Genomic DNA, 17520 nt, shown 5'->3' on the forward strand with positions numbered 1-17520 from the left:
ATCGCTTTCGGCGCGGCCCAAAGAAGCAAGCGTTACAGACCTTTATGAAGTTCAAGTACCGCACGACCCACACATCAGAGTGGACCGACGAAGAGTCCCTTCCAAGATTCCGAATGCTATTGGCGATCTCCCTCGACGCCATACAGTTCGGTACCAGTACCTCACTTCGAAAAGGAGGGGATGTCACGTGACACATCCAACCGTATGTGTCCGTGGACAAGCTACAGCACGACAAGGGTTCACTCAATCCAGTCAGTCTAGATTTAGAAGTGATCGGCACTTTTGTGAGTCTGTTCGCAGACCGTGCATGCCCAGACACTTAGTGTAGATGCATATCCTCTGGTTGAACACAACATGATCATAAGCATTCCCATAAGAATCCATCAGAATCCTTCAAGGGAATTTTTCAATGCATCTAGCCTATTTTCCCTATTTTTGACATTTTTCACTTATTATTTTTAAGTGACTTTTGTTGGAAAGTAGGTAGGGCAAATTGAGTAAGTTTGTATATAAGCAAACCTGGACTAGCAATAATTGGCAGAAGAGGCAGTAGGAGCTCCATAGCTCAACAAGCAACTTCTCAGCAAGAACCCCCTTGGTGGCGATTTCCCTCCAAGCAGAAGACTCCCCATGCTAGCGTTTTTCTCCAAGGATCCATTGCCGGCATAACCTCAGCTTTGGCGTTTTTCGCTCCAAGCAAACATCACCAGAGATCCCAGCCTCTAGCGTTTTCCTGAATTGCAGCCTAGCGTTTTTGGAGCCCATATCGCCCTACCATTGCATGGCGATTTTCAGCGCTAAAGACCAACAGTTTTCAGCCCTAAGGACCATCAGTTTTCAGCCCTCATAGCAGCAGATTTTCAGCGACAAAGATCAGCAGATACCAGCATTTTTCCTAGCGTTTTCAGCAGTAGCAGATTTCAGCCAGCAGCGTTTTTGGACAGCAGTTCATAAGCGTCAGATTTCAGCCCTTAGGTCGGTCTCGTCATCCCCGTCGTCGTCATCGATCTAGCCTAGACTTGCATCAGTCACATGCATCCACTTTGTACGAGTTTGTGCAATCAATCGTAGACCACTCTCGCCAATGAGAGTGGGGCCTTCGGAGGAGGGTTATACAATGTCTCTGGTGTCGTATTCTCTTCTCTCTCTATCTCTCGGTCTCATACACTTGCACACACAGTGTCCATTCACTTTGTTTGTGATCATTGCACTCTCTCAATAAGAACGGAAGGCTCTCCCTTCCATAAGAACAAAAAGGAACCTTGAGCACAGTTCGGAGCACTCATCTTGAGCAAAGTTCAAACATTCATTCCGTTGCACCTAACAATAGGGATATCATCGATGAACACATCTTGGAATCCTTTTAGAAAATTAGACAAGTCTAACTCTTCTTGATTCCTACCATTTACATTTGATGAAACATTAGGACCTTTTAGGGACTCTTTGACAAAAATCATGTACACAGAAACTGAGCTCTTCATTGATTTATCAAAAGCAGGAGGATTTACAAGTGGTATAGTACGACCAAACTCACTAGCATCTATATACATGTTCTTTTCCCTGTAGGTGAAGTAGATTCTCCTTTCAGGAAACTTCATGTTGGCAGCCATGCGGTTGAACCATAGTGCCCCTAGGATAGCATCCTCATGTTGGAGAGGAGAGAAAAAAGTCTTATTTGTCGACGTTGCTTTGGACATGAAGCCTCAACTTCCCAATCAAGGGAGTAACCGAGGCTTGCTGTCCCTTGAAAGATGTATCCGTAGTAACAGTATCTCCCATCTCGAAAGCTTGAATGCCCAACTTGGTGGCCAACTCCGTTGATATGAAGTTGTGAGTAGAGCCCGGGTCAAACAAGATGAAGGCATCATGCTCCCCAAGCATAGGAGAGAGATGATCCTTTGCAATGAGCATCCTCTTTTGGAGCTTCGATGATGGAAGCTCTAGGAGTCTCATTGCGGGCATTTCTCTTGGGGCAAGAATGATAGCCATGTCCTTGCTCCCCACACTTAAAACATTTATCGTCCTTGCATAAAGCTTCAAGCTCTCCAGGAGAGTGTTTGTTTTACCTTTGTAACCTCCCTTCTCCTTGGACCGATTGTTGTTGTTGTTGTTGTAATTGCCTTGGAAAAAATTTTGGGCATTGGTTTTCCCTTTTGCAACACTTTTATCTTTGTTTTTTATGGGCTTGTTCGTCTAGCCCCTTGTTGGAAATTGTGCGTGAAGCAACCATGGTGTGGTGGATTACTTCGGTGATAGAACCAGGCCGTTGAGAGTTGACGTACTCGGCCACCTCTTCAGGTAATCCAGCACAGAATTGTTGCTTTTGCTCGGCAAAGTCTATCTTTTGAAAGACAGTAGTCTTGAAATGTAAATCCCAAAACTTGTCCACATATTTCTGGATAGACTCATGGGAGAGAAGCTTCAAACTTCGTCATTTGGTAAGCACTTTGTCCTTTGCATCGCTTGCAAGGAATTGCTTCATGATGGAAACTTGTACAGTTTTCCATGTCTTTGGGGCTTCGCCGTTGCCACGAAGGCTAGCCAACCATTGACGAGCCAATTTCTGAAAGTGCATAGCTACATGGCGTCGCTTGGAGGACTCCGTGAAGCGAAGAGATACTCTTTCCTGCTTTGAACTTCTTGAGCTTTTGTGACCTTCGCCATGCAAGGTAAGATTTGCGATGTCTTCCCCTCTTGTATTCTCTAGGAGAGTAGCCATAGCTTTCGTCCGAAGAGGAGGAAGGTGAAGAAGAGGGTGACCTCTTTCTTGCCCTTTTCTTCCTTTGTTTCCTCTCTTCCCTTTCGGAGTAACAAGGAGAAGGACTGTGGGTTGACTGTCACAAACTGTTCACGTGTCAAAGCCTAAAGAATGGAGCCAACTTGCAGATGCTAGCCGAGGGGCCTAAACCCTAAGAAGAACAAGTAACAGACTACCAACTTATGGAGACCCCGTCCAATGGGGGGCCCAGTGACATAAAGGGATTAAAATGAAGCAGGACTCACACGCAAAGCTGACGACGTGGCAGGCTGTACGGATTTCCGCGTTTCGCGTTGGCTGTATCGTGGCAGGCTGTACGGATTTCCGTAAATTATGCTGGCAGCTTTTGGCATTGCGTTTTGGACTAGAAGCTTTTGAGTTTTGAAGGCTTTTCACTGTAACTGCTTTTCAGGCCAAGGGCCTTTAAATATGAGGTTAGGGCTCATTCTCTGGCATGCTTCTTGGAGAAGGTACAGAATCTGGAGTGCTTGTACTTTGTTGATGCATATAAAGAAATACCGAAAGGGGCGCCAAGGTTTGGGGCCAATACTCTCTGGGGTGGAATTCCGCCACTCCGTGTCGCGTGACGTCTCTCTCTTTCAGTTCAGTTGTTATTAAAGTGCTAAAAGTCTGTCCAGTCTGTTCTTTTCTATTGGCACGTGGTACCCGATGCAAATCTGCTAACGCTAGGGCTGATCTGTGGTCTTCTGTCGCTAGGCTGCTGCAATGCAAAACGTTGGGCTTGTTCTGCTGAAAACGCTAGTTGTGTTGATGCAGAAACGCTAGGGGTCATCTGTTCCAAAAACGCTAGGTGTCCTGTGGGGGTCCTGCTGAGAAGGTGCCTGTTGAACACGCGGTTCCTGCTGCCTCTTCTGCCCAAAAGTGCTAGCGCTAGGTTTACTTATATACTTGCTTTCTAAATTGGCCCTACCTAGTTCCCAACAAAAGTCACTTAAAAATAATAATAAGTGAATTGGCTAAAATAGGAAAAATAGGTCTATGCACTGTAAAAATGCTCCCGATAGGTTCTGACTGAAATTTGATGATCATACTGTGTGCAAAAAGAGTATATATATCTACTCTAAGTGTTTGGACATGCACGGTCTGTGAACAGACTCACAAAAGTGCCAGATCACTTCCTAATCTAAGCTAATTGAACTGAATTGAACCCATGTCATAAAGTAGCTTGTCTACGTACACAAAGGGTTAGATGTGCACATGACACATCATTAGCACCTTCATGTGCAAAATCAAAGTTATCAATGTTCATTCTACTTTCTTGCTTATTGTCGGCCATGTTAACAGAATTTGTGTGTTTACTTAGTGTATTCTTTGGCAATTCAAAACCTTATTTGCTACTTCTCTTAGCCTTTGAAAATCAGCACTTAAGTATCTACACCCACGGCTCGAATTGTTTAATTATAGAGAGTAGTGGAGTGGGTCTAATATTGCAGAATTGCCGAGGGATAGCTCCTTTCGGACTTCTTATGACTCAATAATGGTAAAGTTGTAGGCAAGTCTAAAAAGACCCCATTATTAAAACCAAAGCTCCCGAGGTGTGCACCATATCCCACATAGATTCCAATAATAGATAATAGGTCCCAATTCCACTTATCCTAATATAACTAACAAAATCAACCATTAATAGGCTACTTAAGGACCTCTCTTCTTAAGCAAGAAAAGAGAAACCAAATGCTCTGATAGCAATGTAATGGAAATGACCTATGAACTTTGAGAATAGAGGAATTAAGAGAATTAGAGAGAACATTTTTGTGAAACTACTTTGAAAGCATAGAGGGTGAACTTAATTGACGGTAGAAACATAATCATAGTACTTGGTTAACTTGGCATGAACAATACTTTTGCAAGAGAGTTGAGGACCGGATTTATGTGGAGCCAGTCCCCCCTCCAATAGGCATTTGTATTATAGATTCTTCCATCAAGAGAGACTTGGTACAATACAATCTTTGTGTTCCTTGTGACATAGGCGATGCAATGAAGATGGAAAGCTTCCTGCATCACGAGCATAACATAAACTTTGCAAAAAGCATTAACTATGCCAAGGCCTCAAACACCTTCGAAGGTGGAGAGAGCTAGTGGGGAATGAGGATAGGAAAGAGGAAGAAGAAACATTCATAGGAGAAAGAAATAGTTCCCCATTTATCATCACTCTTCTTGCTAGCATACATAATAGCATCGTAATGAAGATGGAGAAGATGGCAAGCTTAAGCCATGAAGCATGGCTCTTGATTAGATTTGCATTCCATAGCCAAGAGTGTTGGTGTAGGCTCTCAGCTTCTCTACAAGGAGATGGAGCTCTTGCACTTTGCACTTCACACAATGAGTGCGCGAATGTGTGTGGGAGAGTATACCCCCCAAGCAACCCCCCTTCTTTCTTTGGCCGACCCCCCCTTGTCTCATGCTTAAAGCTCATTGGACCCCTCCAAGCCTAGCCAATCACATGCAAGAGACATCAAGCAACAAGGGTAGCTTTGGGACAAGTGTCCCCCTGTCCCCTTTGAGAGAGAGAACTTGATAAATGCAAAAACAATAAATTAAATTAACTAATTTATCATTGGACCCCTTGGGAGGCCAACCAATAGGCTTTAGGCACACCATGAGGGCAACATGGGTAGGGGCTTGATATGTGTCCTTGCTGCCTCTTGAGGCTTGGGCTTACCTTGTGTGTGTGTGTGTGTGTGTGTGTGTGTGTTTTTTTCTCTCATCGCCCCTCATGAGTACGGAGTATGTTGACTTTTGGAACACATAGTCAGCAAGCACGACAAAGCACCTCAAGCTTGGGTAGTGTTCTGACAAGCACTTCAAGCTCCCTAGTGGGCAAGCACCTCAAGCACCTTAGTCAACAAGCACCTCAAGCACCTTAGTCATCAAGCACGACAAGCACCTCAAGCTTGGGCAAGGTTCCCACATCAAGCTCGACCCTAGCTTACCTAAGGTCAAAGGACTTTTAACTAACCTTTGGAGGTCTTTGATGAAGCTAACCCTATAGGATTTAAGCTCCATTGGCTAGCCTTGCTCTTTGACAGATCATCTCTCATTCGGACCCCTTTACCATTGGCCCCGTCTTGAGATAGACCCGTAAGTGTGACAAATTGCTGACGTGTCGACCTACTAAAGAACGGAGCTACCGGCCGAGGGGCCTAAACCCTAAGAAGAACAAGCAACAGAGGAAGTGTCACAGAGTGATGACGTGGTTGCCCGAGTGCAGAAAAACCCTAACCCTAATTTCTGCCAGAAACCCTAATTGCTGAAACCCTAACCCTAAAACCTGCAAACCCTAATTTCCACCAGAAACCCTAATTGCTGCAAACCCTAATTCTGAAAACCCTAACCCTAAAACCTGCAAACCCTAATTTCTGCCAGAAACCCTAACCCTAACCCTAAGGCAGCAGACAAATTCCGAAAATTGCACTGACATGATGACGTGGCACGCTGTACGGATTTCCGTAAATTACGCTGGCAGCTTTTGGCATTGCTTTTTGGACCATAAGCTTTTGAGTTTGAAAGTTTTTCATGTAAACTACTTTTTGGACCAGAAGCTTTTGAGTTTTAAAGGCTTTTTACTAAAACTGCTTTTCAGGCCAAGGGCCTTTAAATATGAGGCTAGGGCTCATTCTCTGGCATGCTTCAGTACGAAGGTGCAGAGTATGGAGTACCGGCTTGTACTGTGTTGATGCAATATAAAGAAATACCGAAAGGGGCGCCAAGGTTTGGGACCAATACTCTCTGGGGTGGAATTCCGCCACTCCGTGTCGCGTGTCGTCTCTCTCTCCATTTCAGTTCAATTGTTATTTGAAGTGGTTAAAGTTGTTCAGTCTGTTCTTTTCTATTGGCACGTGGTGCCCGCCTTGTGACAGTAAGCACATGTCTATATTCTAACCCTTGTTCCCGTCTATTCTCCCACATTAAATGATCAGTTGAATATGAGAAAATCATTTGGGTTGATTAGATTTATGAAATATGGGACCCCGTCCAATGGGGCCCAAGTGACAGAGGCATTAAAATAAAGTTGAACCCTCACACACAAAAGGCAGCGTAACCAGTTGATGACGTGGCAGAGAAAAACAGAATTCCGAGTTTTGCATTGCTTGCTAACGTGGCCGATTGTACGAATTTCCGAATTAAGGAAAAAGTGAGAAAATACTGTTTTACGTTGTTTTTAAAGAAATTGTCAACTTGCAGGGAAATTTTCGGCCAAACTGAGCAGGATATTGATTTTTCGCATCACACGACTATCGAAGAGTGCGACAAGACGGACGAATTCATTTGAGACGGCCCCAGGCAAATTCTGAACCATTTGGAAGCTACAGCTAGTCGAAAATAGCCGAGAATTGTGGACTTACAAAAAAAAAGGGAAAAAATTTTCTAAATTGGCTAACTTGCGTTTGTGAGATGTGTTTTAGTAGTTCTTATGCGTTTGTGTGCAGGACGCCTATTTTTGAGCCTTACTGGGCCGCTTTGTTAAAGACTAGAGCTGAGTCCGAAAATAGCCACTCAGCCCGACCAACTCGTGGCGACAAGGCCTTCCTATCTACGGGTGAAAGTCTTGGCCGTTGGCCGTTTCACACTGGCCATACAATGTCCGGCCATTTGCAACTTCAAAAAGAGGGTCCAAAAAATTAAATTAAAAAATCATCGAAAAGAAACCAACAACTAAGGTTAGCAGTTGCCATGTCCGCATGACATCTTTCTCACTGAGATACACTATCTCGGCCATATAGTCTAACACAACAAAGCGAGTATGGATCCCGCAAAGATCCCGGTTGTATAGGATTGGCCAACTCCCACTACAATATTGATGTACGTAGCTTTTTGGGATTGTGTTCCTATTATCGGAGGTTTATCGCAGGCTTTGCTCAAGTAGCAAGACCACTCCATGACCTAACAAAGAAGATCCCTTTCAAATGGGGATCAAGACAACAAGGTGCCTTTGATAGGCTAAAGTATCTATTAAACCATGGACCTATTTTGATAGTGTCAGACTTAAGGAAACCATTCTAGGTTCACTGCGATGCTTCACGTGATTGCATCGGTGCAGCGCTTAACCAAGAAGCCCACGCACTGGCTTATGAAAGTAGACGGCTTAAGGATGCAGAATTGCATACCTCGATCTACAAGAAGGAACTTATGGCTATGATTCACGCCTTGTCTACCTAGAAGCATATCTTCTAGGAGCGGATTTTGTGATCAAACCGATCATCAGAGTTTGTGATATTTCCTTACGCAACGGAAATTATCTGAGAAGCAGACGAGATGGGCTAACTTTTTGTCCATGTTCATACGGCTGGGAGTAAGAATGTGGCTACGGACGCATTGTCTAGACAGCCTAGGGTTGATGCAGTTACTTCTGTGTATGATCAAGAACTAAAATCACTTCCAGGTTTGTATCCGAACGACCCCGACTTCTCCTCCATGTGGAGGAAGTTACAAAACGGAGAGAATGAATATCCCTATTCCATTCGGGATGGTTACCTCTACCACCACCAAGCAATTTGTGTGGCAGCACCATTGAGGAAGAAAATCATGTAAGAAGCAAATGCTTCGCCTTATGCGGGTCATCGTAGAATTCTCCCTACGACTTAAGCATTGGAAAGGTATTTCTTTTGGCCAAGCCTTAAAGCAGACATTGATCAATATGTCAGGAAATGCTTGGTTTGCCGAAAGGTAAAGTACGATCAACATAAGACGCCTGCGTTACTCCAACCTTTGCCAGTGCTTGATCAACCCTGGGAGAGTATTGCCATGGATTTTATTATGGACCTCCCAAAGAATCATACTGGAAATGATACGATCTGGACCATTGTGGATAGATTTAGCAAACAAGCTCACCTTATTCCAGTCAAGAAAACAATCAAAGCGGATCATATGGCTAGGATTCTTCTAGCATAGATATTTAAGCATCATGGGATGCCCAAGTCTATTGTGAGTGATCGAGATCCTCGCATGACAAGAAACTTTTGGCGTGCCTTGTTTGATAATCTTGGCACAAAGTTGAATTTTTCTTTTGCATATCATCCTAAAACGGATGGGCAGAGTGAGATCGCTAATTCCACAATGTTGGATATGCTGAAATCTTATGTGTCAGAAAGACGATCCGACTCGGAGAAGTATTTGCCCCTTGTCGAGTACGCATATAACAATACCGTACATTCGTCTACGGGGAAAGCACCTTTTGGAATTCTTTATGGTAAGCCTTTGCTTCCACCGATCCTTGTCACTAAGGTAAGATTTTTGCAACAGATGAGTTTGTCTAAGATTTGGACACGGTCTACAAGTAAGTTAAGAGAGCAATCTTACGCTCTCAGGAAAAACATAAGAAAGCTACGGACAAGCACAGAAGGAATCTGGACTTAACAGCCGGTCAATTAATCTTGCTTAAGTTTGAGAAGGCAAGACTAAAGAAACAAGCGACTCATGAAGGGAAAGCCAAGTGAACGATGTGACGTTCCGATTAGACTTACCCTCTAATTGAAAGATACACAATGCTTTCCATGTTAGTTTACTCCGGCCATATGTGGGACCGCCTCCAAGACAACCTATTGCCGAGGAACCTCCTAAGGTTGAGGAAACGGAAGAAATACTCCAATCGGAGCAGAACATTCATCATCGGGAGCAGCCACTCAAGTCCAGAAAGATTAACGAAAGTATTCGGTAAAGTTTAAGAATTATTCTACCTTGGACGCTCAGTGGATGACCAAGCAAGAATTAGCATCTTATCCGTAGATTCTGAAAGGATATGTACAAGCACTACACTTGAGGACAATCATTTAGAAGCCAGAGAGATGTTGCTAAATGAATTATTTTCTTATTTTTCCGAGTAAATTCTTTATATTGAAATTAGAATGTTTAAATGTGTGCACTTCAACCGTAAGGTTAGGAAGTGTAGATATACGGGAATTATTAAAAGCCATCAGGAACGGACAACTCTAATGTGTCATATGATGGGTGACATCAAGCATCGCAAAGAGGTTGTACCGTTGGTTCGGTAGGAGAGACCAAGAAACGGATAGTCCTGATGCGTCACGTGATGAAAAATGAGAGCATCGAAAAGGGAATATTCCATTGGTCTGGCAAGAAACCCGAATTGGAAAAAGGAATACGCATAGAGACGCAAGCACAAGAATAAAGATGGGTTTTAAGAAGCTTTTTTTGAAAAGAGGAATATTTTCAAGCATTTTTTGGGAAGAGCAGATGTTTTCCCGCGAGGAATCTGTGTTTGCATTGCATCTGTGGCTGAGAACTGCATCCCAAGATGCCTGGAATGTGATTGCATAGCATCAATTTTCAGCTCACTACGTTTTATGGAGTTTTGTCGAGGTTCACATTTTTTTAATAAAAGTGACCGGCCGCCCACTTAAAATAAAAAGCAAGGTTTAACAAAAACCCAGCGCTGGCTGCCAGGCTGAAATATAATCAATCTCTCTCTCTCTCTCTCTCTCTCTCTCTCTCTCTCTCTCTCTCTCCCCCCCCGCCCCCCGTTCCGTTGGCCAAATTCAGCCGCAAGGCCTCTCCTATCACTTGCGCTACCTGGCTGCCCTATTCCTACCGGGTGCGAGAGCCTATAAAAGCAACCCGCTCTCTCTCAATTGCAGAGATGTACCAACGCTAGTAGCAAGACTCTACCCGGCGGAGAATCTGCAAGCGAACGAGCGAAGCCAGTACATAGGAGTTCGCATTCGCATACTCGGAGCAACAAGTATCAATTGTGCATTCGCCATATGAATTGTTGTTTCGTGTTTGTGCTTTTGCAGGTACTCAATAAGGCCTCGGTCTATGCTCAAAGAATTCCGGGGACGGAATCGGGAACAGTCTGTAGAGCTTTTTCGCTCTAGGAACCGAATTGAGAGCTTGTCTCTCAGGAATTCCCGCGAGGGGAAAAAATGACCTTCAAGTCGGAAGATATAGAACGGAGGGGTCACTCCGGTTCTTGTGCTTGTAAAAAAGAGTCTCCATAATAAAGATTCTCTTTAAGGGGGGGACCAACCCATCTTCTGGTCCCAAATAGTGTGTCAATCTTCTCCCTCAACTCTTTTAGTCAAAATTTTATTTATTTTCAGCTTGTTGATTATTCGTGTGCGCTCCTGCTCCCGTTTGTGACAAAGGGAGGGAGGAGAAAGATTCGATTGCATGACGAGTAGTGGAGAGGCAACATCAATAGGAGAGGCAAAAGCTTGAAAAGAAGAGGCAGAAGTTTTGCTTTGCTTACAATGGAAAGCCTCGGGATGTTCTGGTCATTCCTTGCCTACACTTCGATTACTACTTCAAGTGCTTGGTCCGACATCGTACCATAAATAGCATTACATGCCCAAAATGCAATGAGCCCATTCAAGGACTTTTCATGTCAGCTTTTGATGCATCTCAACAATGAGGTAAGGCAGTAAGTACTTATTTTCATGTTAAACTTAATTTTGGATTAACAAGCTTTACCTTGTCATGTGAGCTGAGAAGACATGCTTGCATTGGATTCTAGTTTATGAAGGCTCTACAAAAGAGACTGTTGCACCCCACATGGCTACAAATGTATACCTTGAGAGTATAATAGTGAAATAAGAGCCAAGATAATGAAAGAGCGTGATACATGCACGCCAGTAGAAAGGCAATGCATTTTTGTCATTTCTTAGCTGGCTATCCAATATCTTCACGTCGTCTCTTGGAGTGCATTGATTCGGGATATGCACAACAAGAGCAGGACCAAAAATCTCTAGGCTATTTCCAACGGATGCAAAGCGAGGGCCTCTCTCCTGATGCAATCACATGTGCACGCATCTTGAAGGCATGTGACTCTACGGAAGATGCTGATATGGGCATAAAAATTCACGCTGATATTGTTTTTCTTAAATAGTAAGTTTATTCCATCAGCACCACTAGTGGCATTCAACTTTGGACCTAATAGGCCTAATCCCGTCATCTCTAGAATAAGGGATCTTTGACGCGTTAGCAGCAACACAACCAAACCACAATGGTTACAGCACAAAATTACTAAAAGAGAAGCGAAGCAAGGCCAAAAGTTTCATAATAGGCTAATTGGCCTTAAAACAGAGATATGCCCTACTCCTTTTTTGAAGCCTACAGGCCTTGATAGTGCTATATTATCTAATCAATGAACATGTCTAGCTTATGGGGGTAGATATTACATAGAGGGAGCGAAATGATACTCCCCTGCAGTACTCTGTTCTTTGGGTTAGTGCTAAGGCATCCGCCAGCCAAATTTGGTGCTTTTTAAATTGTTTCATCGACTTTCGGCCGGTTCGCCTGGTTAATTCGTACCGCGTTGCAAGAGCTGGGTATTGAGTTATTGAAAGCAGATAGTCTAGTACCAAATAAGCCTCCTCTCTCCAGAACCAAAAATGGCAGCTCTAGCTACTGTTAAACCGTCATTTTTTGATAACTCGTCCTGTTCGAGAATAGCCATGATATCTCGAAGTGTAACGTTGCAAAGTCTGCTTAACCTATTATGCCCTCTTATATTATAATGCTTCTTACTTATAATTCAAGGCTACAATACAGTTGAGGTTGAATCTAACAGATTGATGACCGAATAGATACCTTTTGCTGCTAAGCCTCTGGAAAGCGCAGTTGTAGCATCTAAATGTGCAAACGTCGTAGCGGAGTCTGGGTTAGTCAGATCATCCGTAGGTGTGTAAGCAGCTTTAATGGAAGTTAATGATCCTTCCTTGGTGGAAGTAATTCCTTTCCTGGAGGCAAGGTATGTTTGTCATTCCTCTTATGACTTAGATCAAGGTAACAAAATCATGGGGGGGTTAAATTGATAAAAGCCCAACCCCAAAAATGTTCCCTGTGCTACTAGTTTAATAAAGGGCAAAAAACAACCGCTTTGATTTGATAGCAACTAATAGAAAGCGATGTTGTAAAAATTGGACCTACTGAACGCCTATCACGGGGATGGGGATTTCATTAAGCCTCCCCATTTTCTTTGTTCTCCATTCACGTATCTTTACTCGACATAAACACATGCAATTCCATCCCCAACCGGTAGAGATAGACTCGATACATCCAAGGAAAAAAGACTCGATGGATTCAGTGATAGATCGGGAGGGGATGGATTCCAATTCCACTGCGGGTCGCCGGTACTTGTTAGTATTGTTTCCGAATGTTCTTGATATTCATGGCAAGGAAGGAGAGGGATTCGAACCCTCGGTAAACAAGAGTCTACATAGCATTTCCAGTGCTACGCTTTAAACCACTCCGCCACCCCTTCCTTATAGAAAGAGAGCCATGGGACAAAGGCAACAATCTTTCTATATCTATATATATGCATATATATATACACACACACATACATGTATGTATGTATATATGTGTGTATATATGTGTGTGTGTGTGTGTGTGTGTGCATGCACGCATGCACACACATAGTTATTTAATAAACTGTTTTATTCTAAACAAGTGTACTTACATTAAACTCTTCTGGTGAGGATCAAAGTGAGAGATCATGACTGTGCAGGCCCCGCAACCACCCTCACCGCATCCTAGCTTTGTTCCAGTCAGTCCCAAACCTGAATATAGAAGCATTTAAGTGCACAACATTAGCGTGTTCCATGCTTCAAGGCGTGAAGGAATAACCCGAGCTACTCAGCAAGCTTTGAAAATTGCGAGGTATTTCAAAATTTACCCCTCAGGTACTCCAGAAGAGTTTGATGGGCGATGTCAAGAGGCAAGATGCGGCGCTTGCCATTGACGTACAGTATGGGCGGCGCATCGGCAGCTAAGCCTCCTAGTGAACCCATTACGAGCGCAGCACAGAGAAGAGAAGAAGAGGAGAATTGTATTTACACGCGCACAGTGTGCCAAGTAGCGACTGCCTATACAAAAGAAGTTTTTGCCGACCCACGTCAATTCGTAAATCAACAAGTAAAAGGGTCGCGACGGCTTTCAAAAACAGTAGGTGCAACGATTTGTGAAAAAAAAAGTACGAGGCGAATCTTGGCAGATGTGCAGAATAGCGAGACTGGCGTAGCGGAGGAGAGAGAGAGGGGGGAGTGTAAGGTGGGTGTTGGGCGACAGAGCGCACGGAGGCGGAGAGAGAGAGAGAGAGAGGCGTATGGCGTGTGTCCGACGACGCAGCAAGCAGGGGCGACGGGCAGATACGAAAGCAAAGTTGTATTTTTCTAAAGATATGATTGGCCCTAAAGAGAAAGTTTACTTGCTCGCTAAAGTGGTTACGGGAGCATCTGGAAGGTTAATCTTGGTTAGGTGGGGGTTCGAATCCGCATTCCCCTTTTGTGAGGGTAGTGAATCATTCACTTGAGAGGAGAGAGAAGGAATTTCGGAGAGCATCTCAAGAAGCAATGAATAAAATAAAAGTAGAGCGAGTAGAGGAGTAGGAGAACAATAAGAAAGTGATAAAATTGTTAGGTTGAATTAAACAGGTATCAGTGTTTGGGAAAGGATTGCCTCAACTAAGTCTTGAGCTGATTGAAAATCGAGACTAGCTAGTTGTAACCCATGGTAAATGGAAGAAAAACCGATGAGATAGGTGAGAAAGTCGTCCAAAAATTTTGTAAATCTCAAAATTTCTGCTAGTATTTCCGATTTTCTTCTTTGTGAGGAGAAAACTTGATCAGCAGCCGCTTAATAAAAGAGACTTTCTCGAACATTAACACTGATTGGAATCAAGCAATAAAATGCAAGAAATGTAAAGCCATGTGAATTATGCAAGGTGAAGCTTCACTTTAGCATTCTAAAACAATAGAATGCAAAAAAAACTTGTGAGTGTGTGTGTGTAAAAGTATGCAAGGTGAAGCTTCACTTTAGCATTCTAAAACAATAGAATCCAAGAAAAGTAAAGACATGTCAGGCTGTGAAATGAAAGGTAAGTTTCCATCATGCACTGAAAACTATGAAAGTCTCCCTAACCCAACACAACACTAAGGGTTTCTTTTAGAAAGCCAAAAATTTGGTGGAAAGTTTCTATTTCGTCAGGGTCCGGGGGGGGGGGGGGGACGTCTCTATTCGACACCCTCAATTTTTAGAGGGGATCTACGGTCCCAGATCATTGCTGATCCTGGGCCGTCGATTCATTGAGAGGAAAAAATAAATTGGGTAGGATTCAACCTCACAACCTCCCCGTCCCAAGACCAATGCATTACCACTACGCTGTTATACGCGTTTTGATAAGCATGTAGAATGGTAGCATCATATTGCGTAGATCTGGCGTTTCGCGATCTTAGTTCACATCAAGTTTACCTCGGGTTCACATCGAGTTTACACCACAATATTGTAGTTCACAGACTTTGCAGACAGGTACCAAGTGACCTCTGCCACTTGTTATTGCTGTCACACCCCTAGAATAACCTCCTACTATTATCTTGAATTTTGATTTTTTACATTGGTCAGTTCAAAAACCTCTTTTGCTTTCCTAGGTAAGTATTCCCTAGTCCTATAGGGTTCTACTGTAGGTAATTTAAGCTCCAATCTTGCCATTTGTAGCTTTTTATTAATTGCCTTCATGTTCTCTGGGTTACTATTCACCCTAATTCGTGCAATCAGCCTTACTTTGTTTGGTTCCTATATCAGACAAGCAATCATTTCATGAGCGTTGGCAATCATTGTTTTAAAAAAAAAAAATTGCCAGAGTTCTGTTTGTTTTTCTAAACAATTTTCAAAAAAAAAACCATAACCGTATCAAGGTTTCAAACATTCCAATTATCTTCCTGTATGTGATTCAAACCTGCTCTCAAATAGCACCCGTTACTTATCTTGACAAGCAACCAGTTGCCTTCCAAAAACACCTTAATATGCATGTCTTTCAAAAAAAACTACCTTTATCAATACCTGCAAATGATTGGTTAAGCATAATCCAGTTTCAATCACAAAAAGCATTTCCTTATTCAGATTGAGTTATGTAACCACCAAGTTACTCCTATATTTTTGCTCAGACCAGCAAAGCCAGCTTGCTCATTCACTACGATATGTTTCCGGATCAGAGAGTAAATTCATGAAAGGATTCTTTAAGTCCAGCCATACATGTGATTCAGCAATCTCTCAAAAAAAACCACAGTTATTATGCCATTTGTTCTCGACAAGCGACCACTTCCATATTAATTCTCTTCCAAAACTACATCATGTACACATTCATATGCTCAGGTTCGCACAACTGAGTGTTATCAACTACCAGACAACATTCATCTATATGCATCTGTGTGACTAAGTGGGTGTTTATTTTTAAAAGACTGAAAAAACTGAAAAAACTGAAAAAGCGTTCTTAGTACCCAGACATTATGTAAGTTATCACGCATGCATTATCTCTTCAATGCTCCTGTTACAGGTTCCCAAAGTCTTAGTTTCCCTATTTCCCAATTAAGCAGTTCATCTTGCTTGAATATATTCAATAATCCAGTACTACATCAGCTCATGCCTAGTACGAAAGCTATATTGCAAATGATATACAGAGTAAAGATCAGTACAGTTTCCGCTTTTAAAGATCGGTACAGTTTACGCTCATGCACCAGAAAAGATCAGTACAGTTTACGCTTTTAAAGAACAGAATTCTCGAGTAAGGGTTAGTACATTGTTGTATGCTTTGAAAACCGTTTTATGCCTTTTTTCCATGCGGATTAGTGCACGCTCTCTTTGATGTTATGCAGGTCAGCATGAGCCAGATGTTTAAATATGCTACCTTTATGTAGAATTTATTCATATAAATTCATCCTTATTAACCCTGAGTTTAATACCTCAGCTTTGCGCATTAAGACAGTGCACCATATGTTAAGTATGGTGTGTTAAGCTCAATAGATCAAGGTGGAGATCTACCTGTGAACTCGTCATTGCCTCCCTCAGCATTAGGAGATGCCTCTGCAGGAAATGTCAATGCGCGGAGTCTCCTCCACTCCCTTATGTTCGGACCAGCTTTTGGGCGCTGATGTCTGCGTATGTGCAAAGGGTGATGGTGCAGGTGTGGTGTGTGTGCTCGATGGGCGATGGTGCAGGCTTGGTGTGTGTGCTCGATTAGGCAATGGTGCAGATGAGGTGCCTGCTATGGTTCGCGCTGCGTTTATATGCCCCTCAGTAGCTCTACCCGAATTCGGTGCTTTCAAGACAGCCATGCTCATGCCTCGGCTCAGAGACTATGTTTAGCAGTAATACCTTTTACATAATTCTTAGCATGTGAGATTCTTTTAAAATTGTGTTGTGCCATGAACCCATTAGGCCCAATTCACGTGCGAAGACATCGAGTCCTTTTATTCCTTGGCACCAAATAGAATGTTCCATTACAAACAATATTTGAATACAACTATATGAAGAACAATTTCTACAAGTATGGCATAAGATGTTCTCCGAAGACTCTCCGGGGCATTCACATTGTTCCTCCACTGCTTCCTTTGCCTGATAGTGTATGTCCAACCGATTTCTGCATGAGTAGCAAGTTACCAGCATATTAACCAGGTTCTTAGGTATCGTGTAATGTGTGTGTGTGTGTGTGTGTGTGTGTGTGTTGGGGGGGGGGGGGGGGGGGGGGGGGGGGGGGGGGGGGGAGAGAGAGAGAGAGAGAGAGAATCAACATGGAGCACTAGGTATAATCTCTCTCCATGCAAAGTGAGCATATTCTTTTTGCACATATTTGTTTATAATTATCAATAAAATGCTCAATAATGATTACAATTGTCCGCTTGGACATAAAATGACTATTGCCCATAAAAGTTGTTCACTACTAAAATGTCCATAATGTATTGAATGAGCCATAAATTTTGAGACCTGAAGGAGTTTAAACCTCTACTCTG

At 43.0% G+C, this 17520-nt stretch overlaps 1 protein-coding gene across 1 annotated transcript in view; it reads right to left on the bottom strand.

Moving 5' to 3' along the window:
• The window catches only part of LOC147446234 (xanthine dehydrogenase 2-like), a 97156-nt gene extending 83541 nt beyond the window's left edge, over nt 1-13615 (bottom strand). Inside the window, exons 1-2 of the mRNA XM_086525497.1 lie at nt 13413-13615; nt 13197-13296 (exon numbers count right to left, since the gene is read on the bottom strand). Coding sequence (XP_086381623.1) covers nt 13197-13296; nt 13413-13527 — 215 coding nt within the window. The 5' untranslated portion in view covers nt 13528-13615. The remainder of the gene's footprint in view (nt 1-13196; nt 13297-13412) is intronic.
• Between the last annotated feature and the right edge of the window lie 3905 nt (nt 13616-17520).

This window comes from Adiantum capillus-veneris, chromosome 12 (genome assembly GCF_014529385.1).
Source record: "Adiantum capillus-veneris isolate H3 chromosome 12, ASM1452938v2, whole genome shotgun sequence".
NCBI lineage: Eukaryota > Viridiplantae > Streptophyta > Polypodiopsida > Polypodiales > Pteridaceae > Adiantum > Adiantum capillus-veneris.